Genomic DNA, 26,382 nt, shown 5'->3' with positions numbered 1-26,382 from the left:
AAGAAATTAAATGGTTTAATGGAAATTACATAGTTCTAACCTAATGAATTACAGTCGCAAGAAAAAGTATGTGAACCCTTTGGAAATACTTGGATTTATGTTAGGAGAGTACATAGACAAAAATAATCACACAGCCATTTTCCAAGCAAGGACATGAGTCAATAAAACCCAAAACACAGCTAAATGAAGCACTAACCTTTGACGATCTTCATCAGATGACACTCCTAGGACATTATGTTACACAATACATGTATGTTTTGTTCGATAAAGTTCATATTTATATCCAAAAACAGCATTTTACATTGGCGCGTGATGTTCAGAAAATGTATTCCCACCAAAACCCTCCGGTGATGTGCACATCAATTTACAAAAATACTCATAAATGTTGACAAAATATATAACAATTATTTAAAGAATTATAGATAGACTACTCCTGGATGCAACCGCTGTGTCAGATTTTAAAATAGCTTTACGGAGAAAGCACATTTTTCAATATTCCGAGTACATAGCTCAGCCATCACAGCGATACAGACACCCGCCAAGTTCGGGGAAACCTAAACTCAGAATTACTATTATAAATATTGTCTTACCTTTGCTGATCTTCGTCAGAATGCACTCCCAGGACTGCTACTTCCACAAGAAATGTTGTTTTTGTTCGAAATACTCCATATTTATGTCCAAATACCTTTGTTCGTGCATTCAGGTCACTATCCAAAGGCATACATGCGCGAGCGCAGTACCAGAGACGAAAAGTGAAAATGTTCCATTACCGTACTTAGAAGCATGTCAAACGCTGTTTAAAGTCAATCTTTATGGTATTTTTAACGTAAAATTGCGATAATATTCCAACTGGACAATAGCATATTCATTCAAGAAGAAAAAGAAGGAACGGTGCGCTCGCGTGACTGCGCATATCCAATCCCTTTGTTGCCAGGCAGTCCACTCAGTAACTGAGCTCCTCTTATCTGCCCAGTGACAGGAGAATGCTCAAACCACTTTCTGAAGGTTGTTGACAGCCAATGGAAGCCTTAGGAAGTGCAACGTCACCCCACAGACACTGTAGTTTTGATAGAGAATCAAAAGAAGAACTACAATTCTGACTTTCCACTTCCTGCTTGGATTTTTCTCAGGTTTTTGCCTGCCATATGAGTTCTGTTATACACACAGACACCATTCAAACAGTTTTAGAAACTTCAGAGGGTTTTCTATCCAAATCTACTAATAATATGCATATTATAGTTTCTGGACCAGAGTAGTAACCTGTTTAAATTGGGTACGTTTTTCATCCGGCCGTGAAAATACTGCCCCCTACACAGGTTAATCTGAGACAATTTCAGTCATGGAATTTTCAAGGATTTACGGTGTTATCAGACACATATTTGTCTTTCTACCTTTTTCAGGTATTGTGATTTCATCAATGATGAAAACAACTTGCCCTCAATTGAAACAAACCCTGTATCGCTCCTGGGCCGCTGCTGCAGACCTATACACAACAAACACCAGGCAGGGCTGGAGAAACCGATCAGTCCTCTTGATCATCTGTCTCACCTTCAGTCTCGTCCTGAGCTCCATCCTCCTCCTCTACCTGCTCTATGTCCTGCAGTACGGCCTGATGGTGGCTGCTGGAATAGCAGGCTCCTGCTGGGTAGTAGTGGGGGCCTCTCTGTTCCTCTCTAAGAGGGTGCGATGCCTTGGGGTTCTGTTTGTGCTGTCTTGTGGGATGAGGCAGGGCCAGAACGTTCTCATCACCGCCGGGACTAGTTTGGTGGTTCTCAAGAATGTCCAGAACACACTGCAGGACATCCTAGGGCTCAGTAGGAGTATGGTGTGCAACCTGCAGGCCAAGAGGGTGTCCATCGACACCACACCGCTCTATAACTACGTCAGGATGTTGAGATGGGTCGGCGACGTACACAGAGCATTCACAGACTTCGGGGTGGCGGAGTTGGTTTCTGATCTGGAGGTCACGTCCAGAGGAGACTCTGAGAAGTTGATGGAGAGGCTGGTTGGAGGTGAGAGGACTCTGAATGGAACTGCAAAGAGCATCTTGGCCGCATTGGACATGCTGTCCTCTGTAGGTCAGAGACTTTTCTCTGCCTTCAGTTTCCTCCTACTGATGGGCTTCACAGTGCTGCACTTGAGGAGATACCGCCACAACAAGAAATGTGAAAACGTGTACATAACCAGGACGTTCACTCATTTTGATGAGAAACAGAAGGCAGAAGGAAGGCTTCCAGTGCTCCCCCTCACATTGAAGGAGGCCAGACGCTACATCACCATCCCTTCCCCTCGACTCAGTGCCATGGAAGGGAAAGCCATGCTGAAATTCAGTTTCCCAGTGTTCACCCATTGTCTAGCCTGGGTCTTGTTCATAGGTGTTGATGTACTCATGTTCTGGTTAGTTGAGGTCATCAGAACGCGACTTCATGAGCTAGAACCATTTCATGTTCCTTTGATTATGAACATAAATGTAAGTAGCTATGTTAGTAAAACACACAACAAGATACAGTCTTAGTCAATGATTTATTGCATTAATTCATTCAATACAATCTAGCTACTAGGCTATAACCCTGTTGCTCTACTGAACCATTGTTGTTTCAGGAAGACATGACTGTTATTGGTGTTCCCATTTCAGAGGAGATCAACAGGAGGGATTTCTCCTACCAGGTGTCCATCTTTGAGAGGAGTTGCCTTCCTAAACCCATACTACTACTCTATGACTCCATCCTGCTTCTGGTTGTGTTACTAGCTGCCCTTCGCAGCATGGCCCTGATGTCTGCCAAGCTCACACAGATCAGGCTCATGGTGTTCGAGCAGTTCTTCTCCACTAATGCTGAGGACAGGGTGGCGTTTCTGCATGCTAAGATCCCGAAGAAGAGATCAAGAATGGAAGGGAACAGGAAAGCTGAGGAAAGCAGTCTGAGATCCCTCATTCAGAAGGTCTGTATAATCCAGAGATCATTGATAAACACTGATGGAGATCTTAAATTGGTATAATACCGTATATTACATAGATTTTCTTATGTGGCCTACAGTACTGCACATTGTCATAATTTGTCCCAGGGAAAAAGTGCAGATTAATTTCTCAGTAAAACAATAGATACAGTATATGTAAATTACTAATGTACTGTTTGATTAATCCATACTTTCTTCATCAGCCAGATTTCTGGTGTCCAATACTCTACAGACCACAGGAGGATGACCCCATTCAGTAAGCAAGCTACACTTTCTGCTGCTACAGGAAGAAGTGAGAGACACCCTTTTTTTGTTGAAAATGTGAATTGTGAAATGTGAATTATGTAACACGTTACATTATATAACAACTCTAATCTAGACTAATGACATGTTGTCATTGTAAATACATACAGTATTTTGGTTTGTTGATTCACGTACCTGTATAAATAAAGGTAAAAAAACATGTTTTTATAATAATAAAAATAAAGGTTAAATGATGGTTACCAAGGTTTCCAAGCAACTTTTAGAAGCAATCTAATGTGAGATGTAAATAGTTCAAACACTGAATAATTGGGACAAAATTACACTTCATTTTAAAGAATAAAAAGACCACAAAAACAGCCATCAATCCCAGTAACTGAGATATAAACTTCTTGTATCTCTATGTCATGTCTTTAACTTCTGCATTTTCTTCATTGTTACCATGCCTATGGAGTTTGGATGATCATAAGTGCACAGGGTAATTGTCTGCAATGAGAACACAAAGCCCTGCAAAACACGATATCTGTTTCAGTTGTTTAATGTCGATCAAAAACGACAGGGACAGTTTTGCTGACATCATCACGCAAACCAGACCTTCCCTAAATGTGCACACCACTATTCAGTTCCCATCATGCACATTCCCCTTCACAGAATGCTGACAGTCAGTCAGGAGACGTACCCCTCTAAGCTTCCGTAACGTTGAAATATGACATTTACCAGATTATTTTGTCTCAAGGTATTTACAGCGGGGTTCAAAATTATGACTGCATAAAATAAATCATTGAAATACTGAGCTACATTCTATACTGCAAAACATTGGGAAATTATATTATTTATACTAATACAATTGCTGAGAGAACAATTTTGTTTAACAAGTAATATAATTTTTTTCTCAAAGAGTTAGGGGTAAAAAATATTGACACCCCTGTTTTCAATACCTTTCAATATCTCACCTTGTGAGAATAACGGCACTGAGCCTTTTTCCAAATTGTTTTATGAGTTGGAGAACACACTGAGAGGGATCTTAAACCATTTCTCAATAAAGAATCCTTCCAGATACTTGATATCCTAAGTCTGCTCCTATGGACTGCTCTAATCAATTCAAACCACAGGTTTTCAATGGGTTTCAAGTCCGGAAACTGAGATGGCCATTGCAAAATGTTGATTTTGTTGCAAATTCTCCTTTCGACACGAAACCCACAACTGGCGTGCCCGGCCAAAGAGCTCTATTTTTATGTCATCTGACCAAAGCATCGGTCCCTCTCCTAGTTCGGGCGGCGTTCGGCGGTCAACGTCACCGGCCTTCTAGCCATCGCCGATCCACCTTTCATTTTCCATTTGTTTTGTCTTGTCTTCCCTCACACCTGGTTTCAATTCCATCAATTACATGTTGTGTATTTAACCCTTTGTTCCCCCATGTCCTTGTCCGGAATTGTTTCTTGTAGTGCTTGTGTACGTGATGCTGGTAGATACCGGGTTTTGTTTGACCCATTCATTGATTGTTCTGTTTACGGTGGTTTTTATGTTTATTAAAGGACACCGTTGTAAATCAGTTTTCGCTCTCCTGCGCCTGACTTCTCTGCCACCAGTGTACGCACCCCGTTACAGCACCGGTTCCTATCCAATTGCCAATGCCATCTAGCAAACTCCAGGCATTTACATTTGTTGGATGACATGAAAATAGAGCTCATAAATGAGAATGCATAAGCAGAAAAGCACCCCATACCCACTGTAAAATATGGTGGTGGAGCTTTGATGTTTTGGGGCTGTTTTGCCTCAACTGGTCCTGGGGCCCTTGTTAAGGTCAATGCCATCATGATCTTTACCCAGTACAAGGACATTTTAGCCAAAAACCTTGTTGCCTCTGACAGGAGGCTGAAACTTGACCTCAAGTGGATCGTCTAGCAAGACAATAACCCATCAAAATCCACAAAGAAATAGTTAATTGTCTACAAAAATCAAAATTTTGCAATGGCAATCTCAGACATGAACCCCATTGAAAACGTGGTTTGAATTGAAGAGGGCAGTCCATAAGCGCATACTAAGGATATCAAGGATCTGAAAGGATTCTGTATGGCGGAAGTGTCTAAGATCGCTCCCAATGTGTTCTCCAACTCATAAAACATTTTAGAAAAAAGCTCAGCACCGTTATCCTCGCAAGGTCAGGTATTGAAAGGTATTGAAAACCGGGGTGTCAATCATTTTTACCCTTACCTTTTCTCTTCAGCGAGTGTATTAGTATAAAATAATATAATTTTCAAAAATTTGGGGAGCATACAATATAGCTCAGTATATTAATTATTTTTGCTCATCTTTATCAAGGGCTTCAATAATGTCAAACCCCACTGTATATGAAGATAAAGGATCATGTGAAAAATGTTGCCTAATACCACAATTGGACATGCCATTGCTCAATTGTGCCAGGCAGGTCAACTCCGTAAAGTGCAGTGTAAGTTTTTGAAAGAAAATATGTACTATTTTAACCCAGGTCTGTTACTGAGAGAAGGCACAGTGAAAGAGAAGGCACAGTGAAAGAGAAGGCAGAGCCACAGAGCAGGCACAGAGATGAGTGGGCTGACTGTGACTCACACACTGCTGCCACTGACCCGTAGCGTTTCCTCTGATAAACTCACATTATGTCTGCAGAGCGCCAGCGGCTCAGTACCACGCCAGCATGCCAGAATGCCCAGTAGGAGACAATCCCAATGTGTAATGTGATGCTGTGTGACATTAGCACTGGGCCTTTTTTACAAAGGCCATGCACGTTGCAGCAATGCGCGCTGCACTACTGACAATTTTCCCCAGAGTTTGTGAAGCTCATGTTCATGGTAAACGCTGTGTATGTCAGCTCAAGTTGAAATTAGCTTTCAATGTGAAACACTGTGTGCTTCTAGACAACCTGCATTTGAAGGTATCCCAGCCATAGTCTAACACGGAGGTAAGGGTAGACTCTCATCCAATGTCCAACATGCCAGATACAAACATACAGTAACAAAGACATATTGTTGGAAGTTAAGTGTTTAAATGGGCATCATCATCATCAAATATAACTATGCAAGTGTTTATTTCACATGGTAATAACATAATACATGTTATGCAATTGTATAAATTGTACTAAATAGTTTGGCAACATAATATCATCAGAATCAAAACATTGACTGGCATTTGCATTCAAACAAACATACATTTTATCTTGGTCCAGCATATCAAAATTCACGGACACGTTGCATGTAGATCCTGAGCTAAACAGTCTCTTTCATGATGAGTTCCATTCCTTTATATGGCGATGATTTCACCATCATAAGGCTTCCTGATTACAGGACGAGGCTGTCCCACCTGGAAAACAAACAAACAGCTTTTTAAAAACCACAGTTAATAATACAGGTATAACTACAACACTTGATGAAACTTCTTATAAAGTGTTATTGGGCCTTATAAATACATGAATAGCACATTATAGATGTAGTCACGGAACATTATGAAACTTTATAATAAAGCGATATGTCACAAAACGCTATAATATTGAGACAGACCTGTTCCCTCTGGTTGACTCGCTTGTAGATGAACTCTGCGTAGGGCTGTCTGGGGATGAAGCGGCCCTGTCCTGGCTGGGTCTTCAGCTGACCTCTCTCATAGACAACCTTCCCTCTGGAGATGGTCACCACGGGAACACCGTGGCATTCCATGCCCTCAAAGATGTTGTAATCCACAGCCTGGTGGTGCGTAGCTGCAGAGATCTTTCTACACATGCACAAACACACACGGGCACACACACAAACACGCAGATGCAGACCTAATTGGTCAGATACTGTGTTGAATGAGGACATTACAAGTTATAAGATATATATACAGTTGAAGTCATACATTTACATACACCTTAGCCAAATACATTTCAACTCAGTTTTTCACAATTCCTGACATTTAATCCTAGTAAATATTCCCTGTCTTAGGTCTGTTAGGATCACCACTTAATTTTAAGAATGTGAAATATCAGAAGAATAGTAGAGAGAATGATTTATTTCAGTTTTTATTACTTTCATCACGTTCCCAGTGGGTCAGAAGTTACATACACTCAATTAGTATTTGGTAGCATTGCCTTTAAATTGTTTAACTTGGGTCAAACGTTTTGGGTAGCCTTCCACAAGCTTCCCACAATAAATTGGGTGAATTTTGGCCCCTTCCTCCTGACAGAGCTGGTGTGTCTGAGTCAGGTTTTGTAGGCCTCCTTGCTCGCACATGCTTTTTCAGTTCTGCCCACACATTTTCTATGGGTTTGAGGTCAGGGCTTTGTGATGGCCACTCCAATACCTTGACTTTGTTGTCCTTAAGCCATTTTGCCACAACTTTGGAAGTATGCTTGGGGTCATTGTCCATTTGGATGACTCATTTGCGACCAAGCTTTAACTTCCTGACTGATGTCTTGAGATGTTGCTTTAATATATCCACATAATTTTCCTGCCTCATGATGCCATCTATTTTGTGAAGTGCACCAGTCCCTCCTGCAGCAAAGCACACCCACAACATGATGCTGCCACCCCCATGCTTCACGGTAGGGATGGTGTTCTTCGGCTTGCAAGCCTCTCCCTTTTTCCTCCAAACATAACGATGGTCATTATGGCCAAACAGGCTTTTTTTATGGCGGTTTTGGAGCAGTGGCTTCTTCCTTGCTGAGCGGCCTTTCAGGTTATGTCGATATAGGACTCGTTTTACTGTGGATCTAGATACTTTTGTACCTGTTTCCTCCAGCATCTTCACAAGGTCCTTTGCTTTTCTTCTGGGATTTGATTTGCACTTTTCGCATCAAACTACGTTCATCTCTAGGAGACAGAACGCGTCTCCTTTCTGAGCGGTATGACGGCTGCGTGGTCCCATGGTGTTTATACTTGCGTACTGTTGTTTGTACAGATGAACATGGTACCTTCAGGCATTTGGAAATTGCTCCCAAGGATGAACCAGACTTGTAGAGGTCTACCATTTGTTTTCTGAGGTCTTGGCTGATTTCTTTTGATTTTCCCATGATGTCAAGCAAAGAGGCACTGGGTTTGACGGTAGGCCTTGAAATACATCCACAGGTACACCGGCAATTGACTCAGATGATGTCAATTAGCCTATCAGAAGCTTCTAAAGCCATGACATCATTTTCTGGAATTTTCCCAGCTGTTTAAGGGCACAGTCAACTTAGTGTATTTAATCTGTCTGTAAACAATTGCTGAAAAATGACTAACCGACTTGCCAAAACTATAGTTTGTTAACAAGAAATGTATGGATGTAACGGCTGTCGTATAGAGGGGACCAAGGCGCAGCGTGTTGAGTGCTCATAATGACGTTTATTTAAACTCAGAACACTAAAGAAAATAACAAAACCAAAACGAACAGCTAACAGTTCTGTCAGGTACTGAAGTCTACACAGAACAGAACACAACTAAACAGAATACAACTGCCCACAAACTCACTAGAAAAAACCCAACTTAAATATGATCTCCAATTAGAGACAACGCGAACCAGCTTCCTCTAATTGGAGATCATCCCAAAAACCTCCAACATAGAAATAGAATACTAGAACAAAACATAGAAATAGAAAACATAGACAAACCACCCAAAACACCCCCTGTCACGCCCTGACCTACTTTACTATAGAAAGTTACATCTTATTAGGGTCAGGACGTGACAATGGAGTGGTTGAAAAACGAATTTTAATGAGTCCAACCTAAGTCTATGTAAACTTCCGACTTCAACTGTATATATATACATATATATACATATATATATATCATATATATATATATATATATATATATATATATATATATATATATATTATACTGCTCAAAAAAATAAAGGGAACACTTAAACAACCCAATGTAACTCCAAGTCAATCACACTTCTGTGAAATCAAACTGTCCACTTAGGAAGCAACACTGATTGACAATAAATTTCACATGCTGTTGTGCAAATGGAATAGACAACAGGTGGAAATTATAGGCAATTAGCAAGACACCCCCAATAAAGGAGTGGTTCTGCAGGTGGGGACCAAGGACCACTTCTCAGTTCCTATGCTTCCTGGCTGATGTTTCGGTCACTTTTGAATGCTGGCGGTGCTTTCACTCTAGTGGTAGCATGAGACGGAGTCTACAACCCACACAAGTGGCTCAGGTAGTGCAGCTCATCCAGGATGGCACATCAATGCGAGCTGTGGCAAGAAGGTTTGCTGTGTTTGTCAGCGTAGTGTCCAGAGCATGGAGGCGCTACCAGGAGACAGGCCAGTACATCAGGAGACGTGGAGGAGGCCGTAGGAGGGCAACAACCCAGCAGCAGGACCGCTACCTCCGCCTTTGTGCAAGGAGGAGCAGGAGGAGCACTGCCAGAGCCCTGCAAAATGACCTCCAGCAGGCCACAAATGTGCATGTGTCTGCTCAAACGGTCAGAAACAGACTCCATGAGGGTGGTATGAGGGCCCGACGTCCACAGGTGGGGGTTGTGCTTACAGCCCAACACCGTGCAGGACGTTTGGCATTTGCCAGAGAACACCAAGATTGGCAAATTCGCCACTGGCACCCTGTGCTCTTCACAGATGAAAGCAGGTTCACACTGAGCACATGTGACAGACGTGACAGAGTCTGGAGACGCCGTGGAGAACGTTCTGCTGCCTGCAACATCCTCCAGCATGACCGGTTTGGCGGTGGGTCAGTCATGGTGTGGGGTGGCATTTCTTTGGGGGGCCGCACAGCCCTCCATGTGCTCGCCAGAGGTAGCCTGACTGCCATTAGGTACCGAGATGAGATCCTCAGACCCCTTGTGAGACCATATGCTGGTGCGGTTGGCCCTGGGTTCCTCCTAATGCAAGACAATGCTAGACCTCATGTGGCTGGAGTGTGTCAGCAGTTCCTGCAAGAGGAAGGCATTGATGCTATGGACTGGCCCACCCGTTCCCCAGACCTGAATCCAATTGAGCACATCTGGGACATCATGTCTCGCTCCATCCACCAATGCCACGTTGCACCACAGACTGTCCAGGAGTTGGCGGATGCTTTAGTCCAGGTCTGGGAGGAGATCCTCAGGAGACCATCCGCCACCTCATCAGGAGCATGCCCAGGCGTTGTAGGGAGGTCATACAGGCACGTGGAGGCCACACACACTACTGAGCCTCATTTTGACTTGTTTTAAGGACATTACATCAAAGTTGGATCAGCCTGTAGTGTGGTTTTCCACTTTAATTTTGAGTGTGACTCCAAATCCAGACCTCCATGGGTTGATAAATTGGATTTCCATTGATTATTTTTGTGTGATTTTGTTGTCAGCACATTCAACTATGTAAAGAAAAAAGTATTTAATAAGATTATTTCATTCATTCAGATCTAGGATGTGTTATTTTAGTGTTCCCTTTATTTTTTTTGCAGTATATATATATATATATATATATATATATAGGGCTATCTTCTACATTGTAAAAAAGTAGTGAAGACATCAAAACTATGAAATAACACATATGGAATCATGTAGTAACCAAAAAACGTTTTCAACAAATCTTCAAAGTAGCTACCCTTTGCCTTGATGACAGCTTTGCACACTCTTGGCATTCTCTCAACCAGCTTCTTAAAGTATTCAACTGGAATGCATTTCAATTAACAGGTGTGCCTTGTTAAAAGTTAATTTGTGGAATTTCTTTCCTTCTTCATGTGTTTGAGCCAATCAGTTGTATTGTGACAAGGTAGGGTTGATATACAGAAGATAGCCCTATTTGGTAAAAAAACAAGTCCATATTATGGCAAGAACAGCTCAAATAAGCAAAGAGAAACAACAGTCCATCATTACTTTAAGACATGAAGGTCAGTCAATCTTGAACATTTAAAGAACTTTGAAAGTTTCTTCAAGTGCAGTCTCAAAAACCATCAAGTGCTATGATGAAACTTGCTCTCATGAGGACCGCCACAGGAAAGGAAGACCCAGAGTTACCTCTGCTGCAGAGGATAAATTAATTCAAGTTAACTGCACCTCAGATTGCAGCCCAAATTGCAGCCCAAATAAATGTTTCACCAAGTTCAAGTAACAGATATATCTCAACATCAACTGTTCAGAGGAGACTGCGTGAATCAGGCCTTCATGGTCAAATTGATGCAAATAAATCACTACTAAAGGATACCCTTAAGAAGAAGAGACTTGCTTCACCAGCAATTGATATTAGACCGGTGGAAATCTGTCCTTTGGTCTGATGAATACAAATTATAGATTTTTGGTTCCAACCGCTGTGTCTTTGTGAGATGCAGAGTAGGTGAACAGATGATCTCTGCATGTTTGGTCCCGTGAAGCATGGAGGTGTCACGTCCTGACCATAGTAAGATATAAATAGTAAGGGTAAATAAAATGTGTAACGACACAAACGCTGCACTTTGGTCCGCTTCTCCTTACGACAACCGTGACAGGAGGAGGTTTGATGGTGTTGGGGTGCTTTGCTGGTGACACTGTCTGATGTATTTACAATTCAAGGCACACTTAACCAGCATGGCTACCACAACATTCTGCAGCGAAACGCCATCCCATTTGGTTTGTGCTTAGTGGGACTATCAATGACCCAACACACCTCCAGGCTGTGTTAGAGCGATTTGACCAAGAAGGAGAGTGATTGAGTGTTGCATCAGATGACCTGGCCTCCACAGTCACCCGACCTCAACCCAATTGAGATGGTTTGGGATGAGTTGGACCGCAGAGTGAAAGAAAAGCAGCCAACAAGTTCTCAGCATTTGTGGGAACTCTCAAGATTGTTGGAAAAGCGTTCCAGGTGAAGCTGGTTGAGAGAATGCCATGACTGTGCAAAGCTGTCATCAAGGAAAAGGGTGGCTACTTTGAAGAATCTCAAATATCAAATATATTTTGATTTGTTTAACACTTTTTTGGTTACTAAATGATTCCATATGTGTTATTTAATAGTTTTGATGTCTTCACTATTGTTCTACAAAATAAAGAAAAACTTTTGACTGGTACTGTATATATATATATATATATATATACTGAGTGTACAAAACATTAGGATACCTGCTCTTTCCATGACAGACTGACCAACAGTGGCCTGTATTCGTGGATGCCAAGGGAAGCCAGGCTTTCCCAAATATTTGACCAATAAAAACATTTAAATGATAAATTAATGTATCTTTTGTCTCTCCCTGTGTTTTCATAATTTTCCGTCAATTAACAAGTGGATGAATCTCACCGGAGAAATCATCAGAGCGAGGAAAACAGCGCCCCTCTGTCTCAGTATGTGTATACCATGTATCTGATGCTGTCTTGACCAAAATAGTATAATATTTTGCCGCCGTAGCATTTGATTGATTGATGCCAGCAAACATGTGGCCTTGGACTAAGTTGTTTTTGTATCTTTATTTGTTTTCAGCGTATTATACTAAACATATATAGCCTTGTTGATTTGATGATGTTGAAATATACACTGCTCAAAAAAATAAAGGGAACACTTAAACAACACATCCTAGATCTGAATGAATGAAATAATCTTATTAAATACTTTTTTCTTTACATAGTTGAATGTGCTGACAACAAAATCACACAAAAATAATCAATGGAAATCCAATTTATCAACCCATGGAGGTCTGGATTTGGAGTCACACTCAAAATTAAAGTGGAAAACCACACTACAGGCTGATCCAACTTTGATGTAATGTCCTTAAAACAAGTCAAAATGAGGCTCAGTAGTGTGTGTGGCCTCCACGTGCCTGTATGACCTCCCTACAACGCCTGGGCATGCTCCTGATGAGGTGGCGGATGGTCTCCTGAGGATCTCCTCCCAGACCTGGACTAAAGCATCCGCCAACTCCTGGACAGTCTGTGGTGCAACGTGGCGTTGGTGGATGGAGCGAGACATGATGTCCCATATGTGCTCAATTGGATTCAATGCCTTCCTCTTGCAGGAACTGCTGACACACTCCAGCCACATGAGGTCTAGCCTTGTCTTGCATTAGGAGGAACCCAGGGCCAACCGCACCAGCAAATGGTCTCACAAGGGGTCTGAGGATCTCATCTCAGTACCTAATGACAGTCAGGCTACCGCTGGTGAGCACATGGAGGGCTGTGCGGCCCCCCAAAGAAATGCCACCCCACACCATGACTGACCCACCGCCAAACCGGTCATGCTGGAGGATGTTGCAGGCAGCAGAACGTTCTCCACGGCGTCTCCAGACTCTGTCACGTCTGTCACATGTGCTCAGTGTGAACCTGCTTTCATCTGTGAAGAGCACAGGGTGCCAGTGGCGAATTTGCCAATCTTGGTGTTCTCTGGCAAATGCCAAACGTCCTGCACGGTGTTGGGCTGTAAGCACAACCCCCACCTGTGGACGTCGGACCCTCATACCACCCTCGTGGAGTCTGTTTCTGACCGTTTGAGCAGACACATGCACATTTGTGGCCTGCTGGAGGTCATTTTGCAGGGCTCTGGCAGTGCTCCTCCTGCTCCTCCTTGCACAAAGGCGGAGGTAGCGGTCCTGCTGCTGGGTTGTTGCCCTCCTACGGCCTCCTCCACGTCTCCTGATGTACTGGCCTGTCTCCTGGTAGCGCCTCCATGCTCTGGACACTACGCTGACAGACACAGCAAACCTTCTTGCCACAGCTCGCATTGATGTGCCATCCTGGATGAGCTGCACTACCTGAGCCACTTGTGTGGGTTGTAGACACCGTCTCATGCTACCACTAGAGTGAAAGCACCGCCAGCATTCAAAAGTGACCGAAACATCAGCCAGGAAGCATAGGAACTGAGAAGTGGTCTGTGGTCACCCCCTGCAGAACCACTCCTTTATTGGGGGTGTCTTGCTTATTGCCTATAATTTCCACCTGTTGTCTATTCCATTTGCACAACAGCATGTGAAATGTATTGTCAATCAGTGTCGCTTCCTAAGTGGACAGTTTGATTTCACAGAAGTGTGATTGACTTGGAGTTACATTGTGTTGTTTAAGTGTTCCCTTTATTTTTTTGAGCAGTATATTTGGTGCTGGAATAGCAGTGCTCCTGATGTCTTTGTGCTGATTTCGGTAACTCCGTGGTTCTAAATCAGCAGTTGTTTAGTAAACTGTCTAACATGTTTACGTGCTTGACCATGCTGTAGGTGATAACTGTTTGTATGCAATATTTGCTTTGTGGACTTCACCGGACAGATGCTGCTCTTCGGTTTTGTGATGAAACAAATGTATGTGTAGTTTAATTTATTCCGCATCTGTGCGACTGTTGTCTTTTTGTTGTCACGCCTTATTGTATATCGCGGTAGTGTATGATCAGAGGGGTTATAGAGCAAACAGCGCAATTATCACAACATCGGTTGTAATATGGCTTTTTTACTGGCATGGCTTCCTCGGTGATTTTACCCACGCTCCGCTACTGCTGACCAGGTGAATCCATGTGAAAGCTATGATCCCTTATTGATGTCACTTGTTAAATCCACTTCAATCAATGTAGATGAAGAGAGAGTGATTATTTACATTTTTATCATTTGGAAATCAAAGAGGACATTTCCCAGTGCCTTTAAATTGACATAATATTTCATCTGCTTTTTCCGTGAGGTATGAAACATGACCTGTTTCCTCTAAATATCACAGGGTTTGTGTTCTCTCCAGGAAAACATTCACAAAGGATTGGTAGTGCTGAGCAGAGCACTCCATTTGATTTAGTCCATGCAGTATTAAATACTTCAGAATACAATTCCCACAAATTTGAATTCCCAATATTTAATTAATCTTGATTCTATATACACTGAGTGTACAATACATTAGGACCACCTGCTCTTTCCATGACATAGAATGACCATGTCCAAAATTCAAGAGGCACTCTTTGTTGAAGGTGAATGGTAACAGTTGAATAAGATAAGAAAAATGAAGAAACCGACACACTGCTCTTGCTAGTATCACTGCTCTTTAATAAGCTTTATGTATCTGCCTCAAGGCCTTCCTCGGAGCTTTTGACTGACCAGGTGAAAGCTATGATCTCTTATTGATGTCACTTGTTAAATCCACTTCAATCAGTGTAGATGAAGGGGAGGAGACAGATTAAAGAAGGATTTTTATGCCTTGAGACAATTGAGACATGGATTGTGTATGTGTGTCATTCAGAGGGTGAATGTGGAAGGCTTGTGGAAGGCTACCCAAATCGTTTGACCCAAGTTAAACAATGTAAAGGCAATGCTACCAAATACTAATTGAGTGTATGTAAACTTCTGACCCACTGGGAATGTGATTTCCAAGATGGCGCAGCAGTCAGACGTCTTTGTCCTGTCGTGTTCCTTGTACATATCTTTTTACATCTTTTCTTTGCATATCTTTTAAAAATATTTTCCTAAACCTCAACTTCTAAATACTCTCCTGCAACCCCCTCACCCAATGTGGCGTGGATCTGTTTTTTTTCTAAAGTATTTCTATTTACTTCGGATCTGGAATCCCTCAACTAAAGCTAGCCAGCTAACTACCTACCAGCTATCAGTCAGCAAACCATTGCTAGCGGTCATCAGCTAACCTTTAGCTCGGAAAGCTCTCACCAGTTCGAACAACGTGACTCAAACCAGAGCATAACGGGCCTATTATTATTTTATTTCCCATATCCCCGGATTCCTACCGCAAACTCTGAACATTTTCATCTGGATCTTTGCAACTAGCTAACCACAATCCCGGATGACTACTCCTGGCTAGTGTTTCCATCCCAGAGCAAGCACCAATTAGCCTGAAGCTAGCTCGGCCAGGGCTCCTGTGCTACCACCGAAGCCCACTCCTGGGCTACAATATCCGGACCCCTTCTACTGCCGGTATGGGGCACGGAACCCCGCCGATCCTCTACGACTGGAATACCGACATAATCTGCCAGAGGATTCCAACAGGCCCCTCAGGCGCGCTAACCGGTAGCTGGTTAGCAGAATGAGAGCTACTTGGAACCCAACTAATTCCACAACTGGTCTATCGACGTCACCGCACGAAAAGGCAAAAACAGACATATCCCCATCGCGCCATCCCCCAAAGGCTAGCTTGCCTGCCTCGGTCTGCTAACTGCTAGCTCCGGTCTGCCAAGTGCTTGCTTGCTAACCCGGTCTGCTAACTGCTAGCTTGCCAGCCCCTGTCTGCTAATTGCTAGCTTGTTTAGCCCCAGCCTACTAACTGTTAGCATCGGCCTGCTAACCTTCTGAATCGCCGTGTCCCCAGTCAGCCCAACCAATCACTGGACCCATATGTTCACTTGGCTACGCATGCCTCTCTCTAATATCAATATGCCCCGTCCATTACTGTCCTGGTTAGTGATTACTGTCTTATTTCACTGTAGAGCCTCTAGCCCTGCTCAATATGCCTTAACCAACCATGTTGTTCCACCTCCTACATATGCGATGACATCACCTGGTCTAAACGTCTCTAAAGACTATATCTCTCTCATCATTACTCAATGCCTAGGTTTACCTCCAATTTACTCACATCCTATCTTACCTTTGTCTGTACACTATGCCTTGAATCTATGCTATCGTGCCCAGAAACCTGCTCCTTTTACTCTCTGTTCCAAACGTGCTAGACGGCCAGTTCGTATAGCCTTTAGCCGTACCCTTATCCTACTTCTCCTCTGTTCCTCTGGTGATGTGGAGGTTAATCCAGGTACTGCAGTGCCTAGCTCCACTCCCACTCCCCAGGTGCTCTCATTTGATGACTTCTGTAACCGTAAAAGCCTTGGTTTCATGCATGTGAACATTAGAAGCCTACTCCCTAAGTTTGTTTTACTCACTGCTTTAGCACACTCTGCCAACCTGGATGTCTTAGCCGTGTCTGAATCCTGGCTTAGGAAAACCACCAAAAACCCTGAAATCTCCATCGCTAACTATAACATTTTCCGCCAAGATAGAACTGCCAAAGGGGGCGGTGTTGCAATCTACTGTAGAGATAGCCTGCAGAGTTTTGTCTTACTATCCAGGTCTGTACCCAAACAATTCGAGCTTCTACTTATAAAAATTCACCTTTCCAGAAACAAGTCTCTCACTGTTGCCGCTTGCAAAAGACCTCCCTCTGCCCCCAGCTGTGCCCTCGATACCATATGTGAATTGACTGCCCCCCATCTATCTTCTGAGCTCGTGCTACTAGGTGACCTAAACTGGCACATGCTTAACACCCTGGCCATCCTACAATCTAAGCTTGATGCCCTCAATCTCACACAAATTATCAATGAACCTACCAGGTACAACCCCAAATCCGTAAACACGGGCACCCTCATAGATGTCATCCTAACTAACTCGCCCTCCAAATACACCTCTGCTGTTTTCAATCAAGATCTCAGCGATCACTGCCTCATTGCCTGCATCTGTAATGGGTCTGCGACCAAACGACCACCCCTCATCACTGTCAAACGCTCCCTAAAACACTTCTGTGAGCAGGACTTTCTAATCGACCTGGCCGGGGTATCCTGGAATGACATTGACCTCATCCCGTCAGTAGATGATGCCTGGCTATTCTTTAAAAGTGCCTTCCTCACCATCTTAAATAAGCATGCCCCACTCAAATTTTTTTTGAACTAGTAATAGATATAGTCCTTGGTTCATTCCAGACCTGTCTGCCCTTGACCAGCACAAAAACATCCTGTGGTGTTCTGCATTAGCATCGAATCGTGATATGCAACCCCGTGATATGCAACTTTTCAGGGAAGTTAGGAACCAATATACACAGGCAGTTAGAAAATCTAAGGCTAGCTTTTTCAAACAAAAATTTGCATCCTGTAGTACTAACTCAAAAATGTTCTCGGACACTGTAAAGTCCATGGAGAATAAGAGCACCTCCTCCCAGCTGCCCACTGCTCTGAGGCTAGGAAACACTGTTACCACCGATAAATCCACCATGCTTTCCACCTGGCTACCCCTACCCCGGTCAACTGCCCGGCACCCCCCACAGCAACCCGCCAAAGCCCCCACCATTTCTCCTTCACCCAAATCCAGATAGCTGATGTTCTGAAAGAGCTGCAAAATCTGGACCCATACAAATCAGCCGGGCTAGACAATCTGTATCCTCTCTTTCTAAAATTACCTGCCGAAATTGTTGCAACCCCTATTACTAGCCTGTTCAACCTCTCTTTCGTATCGTCTGAGATTCCCAAAGATTGGAAAGCTGCCGCGATCATCCCCCTCTTCAAAGGGGGAGACACTCTAAACCCAAACTGCTACAGACCTATATCTATCCTACCCTGTCTTTCTAAGGTCTTTGAAAGCCAAGTTAACAAACAGATTACCAACCATTTCGAATCCCACCGTACCTTCTCCGCTATGCAATCTGGTTTCAGAGTTGGTCATGGGTGCACCTCAGCCACGCTCAAGGTCCTAAACGACATCATAACCGGCATCGATAAGAGACATTACTGTACAGCCGTCTTCATCGACCTGGCCAAGGCTTTCGACTCTGTCAATCACTACATTCTTATCGGCAGACTCGACAGCCTTGGTTTCTCAAATGATTTTCTCGCCCGGTTTATTTCAACTATTTCTCTGATAGAGTTCAGTGTGTCAAATCGGAGGGCCTGTTGTCCGGACCTCTGGCAGTCTCTATGGGTGTGCCAAGGGGTTCAATTATCGAGATGACTCTCTTCTCTGTATACATCAATGATGTTGCTCTTGCTGCTGGTGATTCTCTGATCCACCTCTATGCAGACGACACCATTCTGTATACTTCTGGCCCCTCTTTGGACACTGTTAACTAACCTCCAGACGAGCTTCAATGCCATACAATTCTCCTTCCGTGGACTCCAACTGCTCTTAAATGCAGGTAAAACTAAATGCATGCTATTCAATCGATCACTGCTCGCACCTGCTCGCCCGCCCAGCATCACTACTCTGGACGGCTCTGACTTAGAATACGTGGACAACTACAAATACCTGGGTGTCTGGTTAGACTGTAAACTCTAATTCCAGACTCACATTAAGCATCTCCAATCCAAAATTAAATCTTGAATCGGCTTCCTATATCGCAACAAAGCATCCTTCACTCATGCTGCCAAACACACCCTCGTAAAAACTGACCATCCTACCGATCCTCGACTTCGGTGATGTCATCTATAAAATAGCTTCCAACACTCTACTCAACAAATTGAATGCAGTCTATCACAGTGCCATCCGTTTTGTCACCAAAGCCCCATACACTACCCACCATTGCGACCTGTATGCTCTCGTTGGTTGGCCCTCGCTTCATACTCGTCGCCAAACCCACTGGCTACAGGTTATCTACAAGTCTCTGCTTGGTAAAGCCCCGCCTTATCTCAGCTCACTGGTCACCATAGCAGCACCCACCTGTAGCACGCGCTCCAGCAGGTATATCTCACTGGTCACCCCCAAAGCCAATTCCTCCTTTGGCCTCCTTTCCTTCCAGTTCTCTGCTGCCAATGACTGGAACGAACTCCAAAAATCTCTGAAGCTGGAGACTCATATCTCCCTCACTAGCTTTAAGCACCAGCTGTCAGAGCAGCTCAGAGATCACTGCACCTGTACATAGCCCATCTGTAAACAGCCCATCGATCTACCTACCTCATTCCCATACTGTATTTATTTATTTATCTTGCTCCTTTGCACCCCAGTATCTCTACTTGCACATTCATCTTCTGCACATCTACCATTCCAGTGTTTAATTGCTATATTGTATTTACTTCGCCACCATGGCCTATTTATTGCCTTAACTTACCTCATTTGCACTCACTGTTTAATAGACTTTTTGTTTTCTTTTGTTCTACTGTATTATTCACTGTATGTTTTGTTTATTCCATGTGTAACTCTGTGTTGTTGTATGTGTCGAATTGCTTTCGCTTTATCTTGGCCAGGTCGCAGTTGCAAATGAGAACTTGTTCTCAACTAGCCTACCTGGTTAAATAAATACAAATAAATAAAAGCTGAAATAAATCATTCTCTCTACTATTATTCTGACATTTCACATTCTTAAAACAAACTGGTGATCCTAACTGACCTAAGACAGGGAATTTGTACTAGGATTAAATGTCAGGAATTGTGAAAAACTGAGTTTAAATGTATTTGGCATTTAAAACTCAGAAAAAGCTACTGGCAAATTACATTCTCTGGTCTAAGTACCAATACATCATAATAGTATTTGGAACATGGGGAGAAAAACAGCTTACAAGGCACGTCATCTGCAATATTTTTCAGTCAATAAATTGTGTCTAAACATTTTCTGTGTTTTCTTACAGTACTATTGTGGCAGCTATATGAGAAGTGCTGCATAAGCACAGTAAAAAGAATAGTCCTGCCTGCTACCTGGGTATCCAGACATTATTCTGTCTGCCATATGCCTAGGGCTGCTGGAATGAGACGTTAAATCTAAATGAGCAGTTTAAATTAACTGACAGAGGATACAGATCACTTTTAAAGTTTGGATTAAAGAAACGCTGTGTCTAATGGAAGGTAAAACTTTAACCTTTAATTGGTTGCTGCTGAGAAATTACAACTATAAAACTATATGAAGAAGAGAGAAAGCAATCTTAAAATTCTAATAATTGTTTTAATGAATAATTAATGACAATGCTGCTATGACAGGTAATATTTCCCTCCACAGTCATCTTGTGTAGCGGCAATAAAATTAAAATATAAAATAATAAAAAAAGGGGAAGAAGGACACTAGGCTAAAAGACTAAATAATTAAGACGAATAGAGAGAGTTATTTTCTCCATCCCTCCGGTACCCTAATGACACAAACCCAAAGGATATGTCCTAAATGGCACCCTATTTCCCATAGTGCACTACTTTTGACCAGAGCCCTATGTAGGGAATATAATGCTATTTGTGATGCAGACCTACTGTAGCTTCATTGCATTCCATAACTGAGTCTTGCCTCCGGACCCTGGTGTTTTTAAACCGTATTTAGGCCAATTAATGACGCAGTTTCACAGATGAATTGATAGTTACAAAAATGTAACATTAAGAGCTACAAAGCCTCAATCCCACTATAGGACTATAACACAGTGGCAGCACACATACTGTACAACAAACAATGCTACTGTACTGTACAGCAATATGTAATTGTATACTATAGGATTACTATACAACCGTAGTCTCTCATCACAGCCCATTAAAATGTTAAAAGACATAATCCAGTAGCTGATTTGGTTCTGGGTGCTGAGACTTGACAACCTCACAAGCTTGTGACACTAGAATTGATCTGATATAGAATTGGACATGATGTCATCATCAAGGCTAAGAGGGGAGGTAGGGACAAGATCTCTTCCTTATTGCAGAGCTGCATGCATTAGTAATATTCACAAGGTCTGTCTGAGCTGAGCTGAGCACCACTTCCAAGAGCCTTATCTCAAGTTATCATGAAATTCATTTACAGGAAAATGACACTGGGGTTCATCCCTCTTCCTATCCCTTCTTCAGCTCACATCAACACTTTGTGATTTGCCTTGAGGGACCTAGCCCAGATTCCATAGGAAAGAGAGCAGTGCTGTTACTGCTGGGTTATGTAAGCCTGTTATGGCTGTTGCTAGCTCCTTGCCTTGCATGCACACATACGCTAGTCTAGTTTACTGCTTAGTAGAGATATGTACGGTACAGATGTGTGTGTGTGTGTGTGTGTGTGTGTGTGTGTGTGTGTGTGTGTGTGTGTGTGTGTGTGTGTGTGTGTGTGTGTGTGTGTGTGTGTGTGTGTGTGTGTGTGTTTGTTTGGGTGGGGAGTATAGTTCCACATCTGCGGCCTCATATAGATTACAAATGTCCGTTATTTTCTTACTCTAGGAATGACACTTATGCAACCCTTCCCTTTGGCCTAAACAACACCATATATTTGACTTAAAATAACTATTTAAATCTAAACATTCAGGTATTTTGTATTGTGATGAAGAGTCAGAGTAATCAGGTCTCAATTTATGAGAAAATGTGTCAACCTCAACATTAAAAAAATGACTACGTCCCCACCGGATATTACTATCAAACATCAGTGCTTACATAAGCATGTTGAATTGCTCACTGGGATTATTCATAACCCCACTATTTAATTTCCCAAAACATTAAACATATACCCAATGGATTAAGTGCAAAAAGAGATCAAATTGTGCAAATCTTCCTTTTAAATGATCTTAATTTGAACAATGCAGATGACACAGCGGTGATGTCACGGCTGGTGACTTGTGGGCATGGTCTCAGCTGGTGCGTGTTGGACCTACTGAGTGAAAGAGCCACTTCCTTCACCTTCTACTGTGTCCAGGCTGTAACATAGTTATATCCAGGCTGTACCATAGTTATGTCCAGGCTGTACCATAGTTATATCCAGGTTGTACCATAGTTATGTCCAGGCTGTACCATAGTTATATCCAGGTTGTACCATAGTTATGTCCAGGTTGTACCATAGTTATGTCCAGGCTGTACCATAGTTATATCCAGGTTGTACCATAGTTATATCCAGGTTGTACCATAGTTATATCCAGGTTGTACCATAGTTATATCCAGGTTGTACCATAGTTATATCCAGGCTGTACCATAGTTATATCCAGGCTGTACCATAGTTATATCCAGGTTGTACCATAGTTATGTCCAGGCTGTACCATAGTTATATCCAGGTTGTACCATAGTTATATCCAGGTTGTACCATAGTTATTGTCACGACTTCTACTGAAGTTGATGCCCCTCCTTGTTCGGGTGGTGTTCGGCGGTCGACGTCGCCGGCCTTCTAGCCACCATTGATCAGTTTTTCATTTTCCATTGGTTTTGTCTGGTCTCTTTACACACCTGTTTCATATCCCAGTAATTATATGTTGTGTATTTAACCCTCTGATTCCCCTCATTTCTCTGTCGGTGATTGTTTGTTTGTTATGTACATGTTGTTTCTATATCGGTGTGTGACGGGTTATTGTTTTACCCGGATTCTTTTCTACGTTGGTTTTGGAAATAAATATTCCATTTTTAAACCACTCTGTTTTCTCCTGCGCCTGACTTCCCTGCCACCTACATACACGGACTATGACAGTTATATCCAGGTTGTACCATAGTTATATCCAGGTTGTACCATAGTTATATCCAGGTTGTACCATAGTTATGTCCAGGCTGTACCATAGTTATATCCAGGCTGTACCATAGTTATATCCAGGTTGTACCATAGTTATGTCTATGCTGTACCATAGTTATATCCAGGCTGTACCATAGTTATGTCCAGGTTGTACCATAGTTATATCCAGGTTGTACCATAGTTATGTCCAGGTAGTACCATAGTTATATCCAGGCTGTACCATAGTTATATCCAGGTTGTACCATAGTTATATCCAGGCTGTACCATAGTTATATCCAGGTTGTACCATAGTTATATCCAGGCTGTACCATAGTTATATCGAGGCTGTACCATAGTTATATCCAGGCTGTACCATAGTTATATCCAGGCTCTACCATAGTTATATCCAGGCTGTACCATAGTTATATCCAGGCTGTACCATAGTTATATCCAGGCTGTACCATAGTTATATCCAGGTTGTACCATAGTTATATCCAGGCTGTACCATAGTTATATCCAGGTTGTACCATAGCTTTATCCAGGCTGTACCATAGTTATATCCAGGTTGTACCATAGTTATATCCAGGCTGTACCATAATTATATCCAGGTTGTACCATAGTTATATCCAGGCTGTACCATAGTTATATCCAGGCTGTACCATAATTATATCCAGGTTGTACCATAGTTATATCCAGGCTGTACCATAGTTATGTCCAGGTTGTACCATAGTTATATCCAGGTTGTACCATAGTTATGTCCAGGTTGTACCATAGTTATATCCAGGCTGTACCATAGTTATATCCAGGTTGTACCATAGTTATATCCAGGCTGTACCATAGTTATATCCAGGTTGTACCATAGTTATATCCAGGCTGTACCATAGTTATATCCAGGTTGTACCATAGTTATATCCAGGCTGTACCATAGTTATATCCAGGTTGTACCATAGTTATATCCAGGTTGTACCATAGTTATATCCAGGCTGTACCATAATTATATCCAGGCTGTACCATAGTTATATCCAGGCTGTACCATAATTATATCCAGGCTGTACCATAGTTATATCCAGGCTGTACCATAGTTATATCCAGGTTGTACCATAGTTATGTCCAGGTTGTACCATAGTTATATCCAGGCTGTACCATAGTTATATCCAGGCTGTACCATAGTTATATCCAGGTTGTACCATAGTTATATCCAGGCTGTACCATAGTTATATCCAGGCTGTACCATAGTTATATCCAGGCTGTACCATAGTTATATCCAGGCTGTACCATAGTTATGTCCAGGCTGTACCATAGTTATATCCAGGTTGTACCATAGTTATGTCAAAGCTGTACCATAGTTATGTCCAGGCTGTACCATAATTATATCCAGGCTGTACCGTAGTTATATCCAGGTTGTACCATAGTTATGTCCAGGCTGTACCATAGTTATATCCAGGTTGTACCATAGTTATGTCCAGGTTGTACCATAGTTATGTCCAGGCTGTACCATAGTTATATCCAGGTTGTACCATAGTTATATCCAGGTTGTACCATAGTTATTGTCACGACTTCTACTGAAGTTGATGCCCCTCCTTGTTCGGGTGGTGTTCGGCGGTCGACGTCGCCGGCCTTCTAGCCACCATTGATCAGTTTTTCATTTTCCATTGGTTTTGTCTGGTCTCTTTACACACCTGTTTCATATCCCAGTAATTATATGTTGTGTATTTAACCCTCTGATTCCCCTCATTTCTCTGTCGGTGATTGTTTGTTTGTTATGTACATGTTGTTTCTATATCGGTGTGCGACGGGTTATTGTTTTACCCGGATTCTTTTCTACGTTGGTTTTGGAAATAAATATTCCATTTTTAAACCATTCTGTTTTCTCCTGCGCCTGACTTCCCTGCCACCTACATACACGGACTATGACAGTTATATCCAGGTTGTACCATAGTTATGTCCAGGCTGTACCATAGTTATATCCAGGCTGTACCATAGTTATGTCCAGGCTGTACCATAATTATATCCAGGCTGTACCATAATTATATCCAGGTTGTACCATAGTTATGTCCATGCTGTACCATAGTTATATCCAGGCTGTACCATAGTTATATCCAGGCTGTACCATAGTTATATCCAGGCTGTACCATAGTTATATCCAGGCTGTACCATAGTTATATCCAGGTTGTACCATAGTTATATCCAGGCTGTACCATAGTTATATCCAGGTTGTACCATAGTTATATCCAGGCTGTACCATAGTTATATCCAGGTTGTACCATAGTTATATCCAGGCTGTACCATAATTATATCGAGGCTGTACCATAGTTATATCCAGGCTGTACCATAGTTATGTCCAGGTTGTACCATAGTTATATCCAGGCTGTACCATAGTTATGTCCAGGCTGTACCATAATTATATCGAGGCTGTACCATAGTTATATCCAGGCTGTACCATAGTTATATCCAGGTTCTACCATAGTTATATCCAGGCTGTACCATAATTATATCCAGGCTGTACCATAGTTATATCCAGGCTGTACCATAGTTATATCCAGGCTGTACCATATTTATATCCAGGTTGTACCATAGTTATATCCAGGCTGTACCATAGTTATATCCAGGCTGTACCATAGTTATATCCAGGTTGTACCATAGTTATGTCCAGGCTGTACCATAGTTATATCCAGGTTGTACCATAATTATATCCAGGCTGTACCATAGTTATATCGAGGTTGTACCATAGTTATATCCAGGTTGTACCATAGTTATATCGAGGTTGTACCATAGTTATATCCAGGCTGTCCCATAGCTAGTTATATCCAGGCTGTACCATAGTTAGTTATATCCAGGCTGTAACATGGTTAGTTATATCCAGGCTGTCCCATAGCTAGTTATATCCAGGCTGTCCCATAGCTAGTTATATCCAGGCTGTACCATAGCTAGTTATATCCAGGCTGTCCCATAGCTAGTTATATCCAGGCTTTACCATAGTTAGTTATATCCAGGCTGTACCATAGCTAGTTATATCCAGGCTGTACCATAGTTAGTTATATCCAGGCTGTAACATGGTTAGTTATATCCAGGCTGTCCCATAGCTAGTTATATCCAGGCTGTACCGTAGTTAGTTATATCCAGGCTGTAACATGGCTAGTTATATCCAGGCTGTCCCATAGCTAGTTATATCCAGGCTGTACCATAGTT

At 42.4% G+C, this 26,382-nt stretch overlaps 2 protein-coding genes across 3 annotated transcripts in view; one reads left to right on the top strand and one right to left on the bottom strand.

The window, feature by feature from the left end:
• Positions 1 to 1,411: 1,411 nt before the first annotated feature.
• Positions 1,412 to 3,335, top strand: LOC106579055 (dendritic cell-specific transmembrane protein-like). The gene is made up of 3 exons (XM_045713235.1): positions 1,412 to 2,470; positions 2,602 to 2,940; positions 3,159 to 3,335. Exons 1-3 carry the CDS (start codon positions 1,418 to 1,420, stop codon positions 3,213 to 3,215), a joined length of 1,449 nt encoding a protein of 482 aa, XP_045569191.1. The 5' UTR covers positions 1,412 to 1,417; the 3' UTR covers positions 3,216 to 3,335.
• Positions 3,336 to 6,261: 2,926 nt separating this feature from the next.
• The window catches only part of dpys (dihydropyrimidinase), a 48,601-nt gene continuing 28,480 nt past the window's right edge, over positions 6,262 to 26,382 (bottom strand). The window contains exons 8-9 of one of the 2 annotated variants that reach the window (XM_014158408.2): positions 6,750 to 6,957; positions 6,262 to 6,552 (exon numbers count right to left, since the gene is read on the bottom strand). In XM_014158408.2, coding sequence (XP_014013883.1) covers positions 6,493 to 6,552; positions 6,750 to 6,957 — 268 coding nt within the window. In that variant the 3' untranslated portion in view covers positions 6,262 to 6,492. The remainder of the gene's footprint in view (positions 6,553 to 6,749; positions 6,958 to 26,382) is intronic. The other variant, NM_001173939.1, reaches the window with a different exon arrangement.

The sequence above is a fragment of the Salmo salar genome, chromosome ssa02, assembly GCF_905237065.1.
Source record: "Salmo salar chromosome ssa02, Ssal_v3.1, whole genome shotgun sequence".
Lineage (NCBI taxonomy): Eukaryota > Metazoa > Chordata > Actinopteri > Salmoniformes > Salmonidae > Salmo > Salmo salar.
Note: the sequence above shows the minus strand (reverse complement) of the source record. Positions and strands in the feature narration are given on the sequence as shown.

Bases quoted from the DNA above. Each gene is read 5' to 3' on its own strand.
- LOC106579055 (XM_045713235.1), top strand. From the start codon at position 1,418: ATGATGAAAACAACTTGCCCTCAATTGAAACAAACCCTGTATCGCTCC. The intron at 2,471-2,601 runs GTAAGTAGCTAT...TTGTTGTTTCAG, and splicing joins CTTTGATTATGAACATAAAT to GAAGACATGACTGTTATTGG. The intron at 2,941-3,158 runs GTCTGTATAATC...TTTCTTCATCAG, and splicing joins TGAGATCCCTCATTCAGAAG to CCAGATTTCTGGTGTCCAAT.